This window comes from Oreochromis aureus, linkage group 13 (assembly GCF_013358895.1).
Source record: "Oreochromis aureus strain Israel breed Guangdong linkage group 13, ZZ_aureus, whole genome shotgun sequence".
NCBI classification, from domain to species: Eukaryota; Metazoa; Chordata; class Actinopteri; order Cichliformes; family Cichlidae; genus Oreochromis; species Oreochromis aureus.
The window spans coordinates 22,409,161-22,417,937 of NC_052954.1; the positions used below are offsets into that span (position 1 = coordinate 22,409,161).

Consider the following 8,777-nt stretch of genomic DNA (forward strand, 5'->3'; position numbering starts at 1 on the left):
TAACCAGACACACAAACATGTGGTGTCCAGAATTCAAAAGGGAGCTGATAAAATAATTAACTACACAGACAGATAAAGAGCACAGTCTAATGACAGCCAGTCTTAAAGTTTGACAAAACGCCTCCTTCTTAGGTTTCCCCCTACAAGTCCTGATGCTTCAGAGCCACAGAAGGCAGACTTCAAATGAGAGAAGATCCCGCCCAGAGGCATGATTGGCCAGTGATAGTAAGCAACTCTTTTCCAGCCTGAAATGTGCTTTATCTGCTTCTTATAAAGCAGTGTGCTCTGGTCACCAATCTCTTAATTTACAGAGGAGTTCGCTGGTCACTAGCGTATACAAAAATATTACTAAAAATGGCTAACAAATCAGATTTAGCTGTATCTCTCTGATGAACTCAATAGATTTAGACAGAGTTTGGTATTTTAGAATATTTGCAGGCTAGTGTACTTAGCAATCAATACTTCACACCGCATTCCCTATAAGTACATTTGTATTTCTTAAAAATGTAGTCCGATTAAAATGCACATCACAAGAAGCTCACAACCTTTAGCATTATAAAATAACTAATATGTTTTAGTGAAATGTGAGAGTCAATAGTCGTCTAGTGTTTGTGAATTTACTGCAGTGTCTTCCCTTTTTTTCCCTGACACACATTTTAGTTGTGGTTAAATCTTACATATAATAAAACAGTTAATTCAAGAATACAACGAGAAAAAAATATATTAAATTAATACTCATTAACATAAAAAGATGGTTGCTATTGTGGTCTTCAGGAATCTCAGAACAGCTGAAAATAATTTTGGTTTTCTTATTTACAATAATTCTTAGCCCTGTGTGCTGAGGGGGATGTACCAGTGGCAAAGTTTACAAATAAAACCAAGCAAACCAAATTTTTCACTGAAATAGAAAATTTATTGAATGAGAAGGTTATTATTGAAGGTCTAGATTACAATAGAAACAATGATATTTTTCCTTAAATGGAAGAATTGAGTGTTTCCTGTCAGTTTTGCGTCAGGTGGAGTGAAACTTAAAATATCTTTGACAAACCAATTCGGAATAAAAAACAGTGTAAAAGTCGGCCTTTTTTAACATATTTCTCAAATGTGATATGAAGGATTAAATCCAGTATTTTATCACTTAAAGAAGAAGTTAAAATAAAAATACAAAATCGTTATAATTAATTATACACATGGTGTATTTTATACATATAGGGAAGCTTGATTGCTTTCTTGTGAGACATACAATGACTGCATAATAAGAGTTTTCTCAACAAAAAAGTGATACAGTTGATATACAAGGCTTATGAGACACCTAGAATGTCGTATTGTTTTGTAATGCTTTTCTTTTTTTTTCGTGGACTGCAGTGAACATACAGCAGAGTCAATCAGTACTCGATTTTGTTATACAGGTTGTATAAAGGTAACGCTGGCAGGTTGCTTCCCGGGTAGTACAGGGGCGTCGGAAAGGCGATAGACCTAGGGACGGGAACACGCAGTAAGGAATTATCTCTGAAAACCAGCGGCATCCCCACTAGTGTCTGTGCGGAGGCGTGTGCCATGTTGGCCGCCTCCAGTTCAGCAGAGAGCTGTCGTTTCCATTTGTTCCTCCTGTTCTGAAACCACGTCTTGACTTGAGTCTCCGTCAGCTGTAAGCTGGAGGCTAAGCAGGCCCGCTCCGAGCTGCTCAGGTACCTCTTCATGTCGAAGGTGGACTCCAGCTGGTACACCTGACTCCGGGAGAAAACCGTGCGCGTTTTCTTTTTGGCCGAGCTGCCCTGCTTGTCCGCACCGTCTGTTTGTCTCTCCTCCGACAGAGGTGACATTTGATGGCACGGCCTCTCCTGCTCCTCCTTATAATCCTGCAGCAGAGGCTGTGACAGGTGCGGCCGCCGTGCGAGCCCGTCATTTCCAGACAGAAGTCCTTTAGCGGGACCTAAACGCAGCAGGGGGAGAAGGACGTGATGAGTAGGCTATCATAAGCGGTCTATGATTTAAGCGTGCTTTTTAAACGACTGAAAAAAATATGTTTTACATTTTTTTAGACATACTCAGTTTGAGAGTTCGTCAAGTGTGAACTCTGACTTGTTAAATCGACTGCTGAAAGCCTGTGACTTTTTAAATAAACAATTCAGCGTGAGTGTGCACGGTGTACAGTAAGCTATTAATTAAATCCAGCTCTATTTAACGCTCAATTGACGACGTGTAGTGCAGCCATTTTGGAAACATGTTTCGTCAATTAGGAGGCTCAATTAAATTTGAAATGAGAGGAAAGACAGAGGGCTAATTATTCGACCTTCCACTCTTCCGCTGCTGATGCGATAGTCTGCGCAGAACGTACAAGTGGCAGCGGATGGTCTGCGTGTCAGTGTAACAGTCTCAAACACAAGCTAGTGAAAAGTGAATCAAAGTGCAAACAAAGCATTAAACCTGTTATTTCTGTGAAAAAAGAAACTCAGCTGAATAAGTTTGAAAGTGTATCTGTGGGTAATAATATTGTTTTAATACTTCTTTGGTACTTTGGGTTTTTAATTTTAATAATAATAATAATGATCCTTACCTAAACAGGAAAAGTTATGGGGTTGGTGCTGGGTGCACGGCTCGCTGTGACCCGTGTCGGAGCAGAAGCAGTCTGCTGAGTCCTCCCCGCCGCTGCACTCCTCCTCGGACGACACCGACAGTGAGCGCCTCCGCGGCGCTGGCGGCGGCCCCTTGGAGAGCTCCTTGGTCCCGGAGCGCGGCTCATCGGATGGCGTGCCTAAAATAGACTGGATAGTAAAGCTGGAAATCGGGCCCGACGAGCACTTGCTCCCGCTGTCTTCTGCGCTACTCATTCTCGCTTCATAACAGTATTGAAGTATTGACTGAATCGGTCTGTCCCCTTGTATTCCGTTATTGCTTTCTACGGGGTTGGTGCGCAAAAAATTACGAAAGCGCCTTTTGTCGGCTTTTGTCAACACAATCCGGTTTAATTGTGGAGTTTCAACATTGAAGGAGTTGGAGGTGTTTTTTCTAGAGCTCGAGGTACATGAGTGTATTCCTGGTCCTCCTCCTCACGCTCTGGATCAGAGGCAGCAAGGCTGCGTTGCTTCATTTGCATGTAGGTAAGCTCCTCGTGAGCCAATGGCAGCCTCCAGCATGAGCCCGGAAATTTCAAACTCCTGTCTAGTTTTTTTTTCTTTCTTTTTTTCAGATATGATGAGAAGAAGGAGAAAGCCGAAGAGGAGTATTGGCCTTCATTTAAAACATTTAGACTAGGCGCCCTAATAGGCAGACTATGTTCTGTATGACTCAGAAGAGTCACCGAACTTTGACTTCTTTTCCTGTATTTTTATTGCTTACAAGTGTGTTAAAGTATTTCGCTTTAACGCTTACAACAGCTTGCGTAAGTGCGTCTAAACTGCGTTGCCTTCCATAACTTCAGATAGTATATCTCAATTTATTAGTTATGGAAATGTATAATACCCATCCAAGAAAAGAGGAACTGTCCTGTCGGCTTTTTCCGATTATGATAAAACTGGCTGGCGTGACGGCAACGCACACACAGTCTTGGAACTAAGACAAAGGCCTAACTCATTTTTCCTGAAAATAATAAACTCATTCCGCGTCCATTATCTACGATTAAGAATTAATTTGATCATTACTGAGCTAATCTGCCTCGTGATGACCGCGCGTGGAGTGGAGGCCGGCTAATTGATTGACTAATTGATTGAAGGTGGTGGGGGCTGTGTGTGTGTGTGTGTGTGTGTGTGTGTGTGTGTGTGTGTGTGTGTGTGTGTGTGTGTGTGTGTGTGTGTGTGTATGTGTGTACGGGTTCGTACTATCCTGGTGGGGACCAAAATCTGACATTTACTATACTGGTGGGGACTTTCTGCACCGTGGGGACCAAAATCCAGGTCCCCTCGGGGTTGAAAGCAATTTTCACACTGAAAATGGGGTTTTAGTGTCAGGGTTACAATTAGGTTATGGTTAGGTTTAGGGTAAGGGTTAGGGTTAGGCATTCATTTTTAATGGTTAGGGTTAGGGTAAGGGGCTAGGGAAACCATTATGTCAATGGGATGTCCCCACCAGGATAGCAAACCAGACATGTGTGTGTGTGTGTGTGTGTGAAGAGGGGATGTGCTTCCCACCACCGCCCATCTCCCACCTTCACCGCCCATGCTCTTTCCGTGCCTCTCCCTGGTTGTGTGTGGATGCGGGACAGCTGCGGGGCTTGAGCTCGAGGTTCGGGCACATTATCCCTCTTTTACTGCTTTGTGAGGAAGCCCCAGACACATTACAAATGGTCAGCTTTAATCATTATGTCAGCGCCCTTCTTGGTAGCAACCCAAGCGGCGTTCGGTGTTAAGACAGCTTGGAAAAGGGAGAAGACGGTGGCTGTGGACGTGATGCTGCTCCTGATGCTGCTGCTGACGGCCGATTCTGTCAGCAGCTGCATCACGGCAGTCAGATGGATGCATTTGGATCCACGCGTAAATATCCTGAACTGGCAGTGGGACCAGCAGCTGCTAAATGATCTTACTAAAACGCTTACGCAGGGGAGGCTTTTACTGAAGGGGGGCAAATATATGAGGGCAGCCAGGGTGGATGCTGAATTTATGGTGGTTACACATAAGGCGTGAAATCTGCAATGACAGTTAAATGGGTTTATTTTATATGCCGCTCCTTTCAAACAAAGACCTTTGTCGGCGCAGGCGCCTTCATCACTTTCAGACGACTTTTGCAAAGTGAGATTGGTTCATCACGGAGATAGTGGACATAACAGACTGCCATTGTGCTGCAGAGAATAAATTAAGCATGTTTTTATTTTTTTTATTTAATGTCAAAGTGGTGTTTATAGGCCAGCAGTACAGGCTGAGCAGTATAGGTCCTTCTAATGGAATGGAAATGTTCATCCCTTACCTATGTTACATACGTTTCAAGGCCCGGCGAAGCCCAAACAGCAAGGAGTGGGCCTAAGTCCGCGCTCTATCACAATGATAGGTGGTGTATGGCCGCCCTACCGCAATAACAGAACAAGATCTTTAGCAAGAGAGAACGGTCTGAGAAAGACAGATGAAGTTATGAGGCGCTTTGATCTGGGAATCAAGCTTCGATAAATATTAAACAAAGACCCGTTACACGTGTGTATTATGATATATGGCGTGTCCAAGTCTAGAATAAGGAAATTACCAGAGAAAATGATATCAATAAATTTTCTAAGTATAAACGTTGATTATGTTTCGATTTTCATTCAAGAAAGCGGGGCCTGCTCTTTTTTCAGGAGGCGTTTGGGTGCCTCCGTGCGCGCACATTTTGTGTGTATGAGGGTGTGCGCGCCTGAGAGAGAGAGAGAGAGGGAGAGGGAGAGAGAGAGAGTTGTAAACGCAAGCAGAGCACCCAAGCCCTGGAGGTGTACAATTTATGTAATCTGAGTGTGGAAATGAACTGGGTAATTTATTGGAAAACACAAAGTCAGGAAGATTGGATCAGTACAGCCTATCCAAGGGCTCCTATCCATCAAGTTCCAATTAACAACCTAACCATTGAGTTTTAATGGCTTTCCAATCTACTGCCCTGATAGACTCATCAATTCCTCAGGGAGAAATTAAGAAAATCGACCGCCCCTCGGCGTTTCAGTGTCATTCTTCACAGCAACTATATGTCAAATTAAAAACACAATTAAAATTTAAACTGTTCCAATCAGACGGTGCCCCGCAACCTATGTTTCACTTAATAGAACTTTGATGAAAATCTGATGCTCGCATTCAATCAGGAAAGCAAATGGGATGGGTTTAAAACAAGATTTCCTCTTTGAGAAGTGTCAAAAGAGTTGTTCAAACGCATGACTTTGGCAACTTGAGGTGTCGACGTCGCTTTTATCTGCACGCAGATTACGGGAATTCACTGGTATATGATTTGTATATGACTGTATGCTGTTTTTTTTTAGCAGCAAAGAGCCGAAGATCCTTTATAAGAAGGTTTGCTTAAACGTTTCTGTACCCACAATCACAACAATTTGGCTCATTTTGCCAGAAGAAGCCAGGAAAGAGGATGTTTGTTGTTGGATATGACTTTTCAAAGATATCGAAAACTTTAGAGGTCAGGGTTTGAGGACAAACGTGGATTCGGACTGGGACTCCTGTGATTTTTGTTTTGGTATGAAAACGCCAAATTCCCCAAAGATCTCGGGGACCTTATTTAATCTTTCTTTTTTGTCACACATACATATATATTTTTTAAAGACAATAAAACACTGCTTATTGCTGTCAAAATAAATGCTTTAATATCAAGCCTTTAAGTCCAGCTATAACGATATGTAACACATGTGAGGCGATGCCAGTGGCTGCAAAGAAGAGGCTAGCATTATGCAAGGTGGTCGGGCCACTTGTGTGTTTCCAAACTGGCACTAAAACCTATGATAGGGCTCAAAATTACCCATTCAGCGCTCCATTTTAATGTAATACACTAAGCGCAGTCCCCGGTCACGTCCGTTTGTCCCAGTTCCTACAAATGCAGCTACTTTATCTGATTTTGGCCCCGCTCGCTCCCCTTTCTCCTTTACATAAAGATGTCGCACAAATGGAAATTATTGAGTGGTAATTTTTTCAATTTATGCGCGCAAATCAAGGTCATAAGCCGAGCCAGGCGGCGTGTGAACGTTGCTCTTACTTGACGCAATATGCTGCAGACGTTTACGGATCAATATGCGCCAGAACAATAATGCCATAACAATCTATTAATTTGCAGTAATGGGGCCATGTTGCGCGTGCACAGTAGTTGCACGTCAATACTTCTATGATCTGACGATATTTGAATGAACCCTTTGTCTCACGATGAGGTCATCATATGGAGTTTAGAGCTGACTGATTCATTTCCAATAACTGTGTTAGCCTGCAAATGGAAGCGGAAAATGGCCTTTGATGAAAAGGTTGTTGTGATGTAGGAAAACGCTTCTGTTAGCTGGATTTTGAATTTCAAAAATATTCTTTATGGTAATGTTTTCAGTGTTTGGGGAATGCAAATACACCAGAGAGTAGTCTTTTATTAGATTTGCCATCCACTCTACTGCAGGCTAAAACTGCAGAGGCTCCTAAAACTGTCTTCAAACTGTGAGGCTAGAAGCAGTTTGTCTTCCCGCGCCTCAGACACTATGAATACACCACAGCGAATGAAGCCTTGCTGAGAGATCGTGTTTTAATTAAATGGACTGTGAAAAAGCAAGCTGTAGTTTCTGTATGTCGTTTCTGGATCCTGCATCAGATCCACCTGATCCCTAATCACGGTCTAGAGGTGGATTCTGCTCAGATTCATTAGAAAAAGAATAGAATCACGTCGACATAACATATTGTATCCTATTTCTTGTCTAAACCAGGATTTATTTTTGCAGTAAATTATTATCAGTTATCGTTGCTATTTACGGCCTGACTGGTGCTCAGCTAAACAGAGGATGACGAGTGTTCCCTCCCTCTTTTCATAGCCTCCTCCCCCAGGTCGGTGTTGCTTTCGCATAAATTCTTATAGGTACGTTCATATTTATTATTGTTATTATTAATAATAATATTAATAATAATGTACATTTTAAAAACGAAAATATGTAATTAGATTTTCAAAAATCAGTCATGGTTCATTTAGACTTGGTATAATGTGTAATCTGATGAAACAAACAAACAAAAATATTAATATAGAAAAATGCGATTCTGATTGTCTTTCATAAAGCTCCAGCAGTGTCCACATTTCCGCTGATTCTCTGAAATGACGCAATAAAATTAGAAGGCAGTTTAAATATCTCCACTTTTGCTCAGAAGTTGTGTTCCTGTTCCGAGAAAACTTACAGGCTGATCATTTGCTATATAAACCGGAAGAACTGTCTACATTTATTTTATATATATGTATATATATAATCTTGAAAAATGTAGGTCTATACAGAAACCATGCGTGGCTTTTCAATGTCCAGTGACACCTGTAGGATTGTATGCGTTAGAAAGTACCGACAATGTGGAGCATTGCAGAGTAATATGCTTCAACTGAAAACGCTGTGAGGAAGTAAAAAACAAAAAAACATCTGTACATATGATCTCTTTCTTTTTATTTCCCTCTATATAGTTTTTTTCTTCTTCCTTTTGCAATTTGCACAGTTTATTATTTATTAAAAGCATTCCTTTGTGTGTGTGTGTGTGTGTGTGTGTGTGTACATGTGCACATACATATATATATATATATATATATATATATATATATATATATATATATATATATATATATATATATATATATATATATATATATATATATATATATATATATATATATATAATGAAAAGGAACGGTTAAGGCCGCGGCGTTTAGCAACATCAGGTGGGGATACTTTTCATAGATCCCGACATCCTTACACGCACACTAACACAACCCAACACACACAGCCACAAAAACACGCGGTCACGAGAGAGAAAAATGTTAAAAGACAGCAGCTCATGCTCAGGGAGTAATTTCCACTTCTGAATACATTATCCATAATTTTGACAAGATGGTGGCAATTACGCATCTAATTGACCGAGCCACTTTTTATGTAAAATCACGCTTCAAAGTGCATAACACTAAGATGATTACAGAAACCCACCTGCTCAAGCTTAGAGAGCTTATTCACGCATACGCACGCGTGCACGACTGTAGAGTTGTTGGGGTTTGTTTTATCATAATTACATTTTCTGCATAAAATATAGAAAACAAGCTTAACATAGCTCTATTTAACACCCTGTTATTTTTTTAGACGACAAAAAATGTGATAAAATGTACGGAAT

General features: G+C 41.1%; 1 protein-coding gene across 1 annotated transcript; it reads right to left on the reverse strand.

Annotated features, from left to right (window-relative positions):
• Nucleotides 1-904: 904 nt before the first annotated feature.
• Nucleotides 905-3,076, reverse strand: hmx2 (H6 family homeobox 2). The gene is made up of 2 exons (XM_031742262.2): nt 2,558-3,076; nt 905-1,933 (listed from the first exon to the last, which is right to left on the reverse strand). The coding sequence occupies exons 1-2, from the start codon at nt 2,829-2,831 to the stop codon at nt 1,386-1,388; spliced, it is 822 nt and encodes a 273-aa protein (XP_031598122.1). The 5' UTR covers nt 2,832-3,076; the 3' UTR covers nt 905-1,385.
• Between the last annotated feature and the right edge of the window lie 5,701 nt (nt 3,077-8,777).

Bases quoted from the DNA above. Each gene is read 5' to 3' on its own strand.
- hmx2 (XM_031742262.2), bottom strand. From the start codon at position 2,831: ATGAGTAGCGCAGAAGACAGCGGGAGCAAGTGCTCGTCGGGCCCGATT. The intron at 1,934-2,557 runs GTAAGGATCATT...TGCTGCGTTTAG, and splicing joins CCATAACTTTTCCTGTTTAG to GTCCCGCTAAAGGACTTCTG.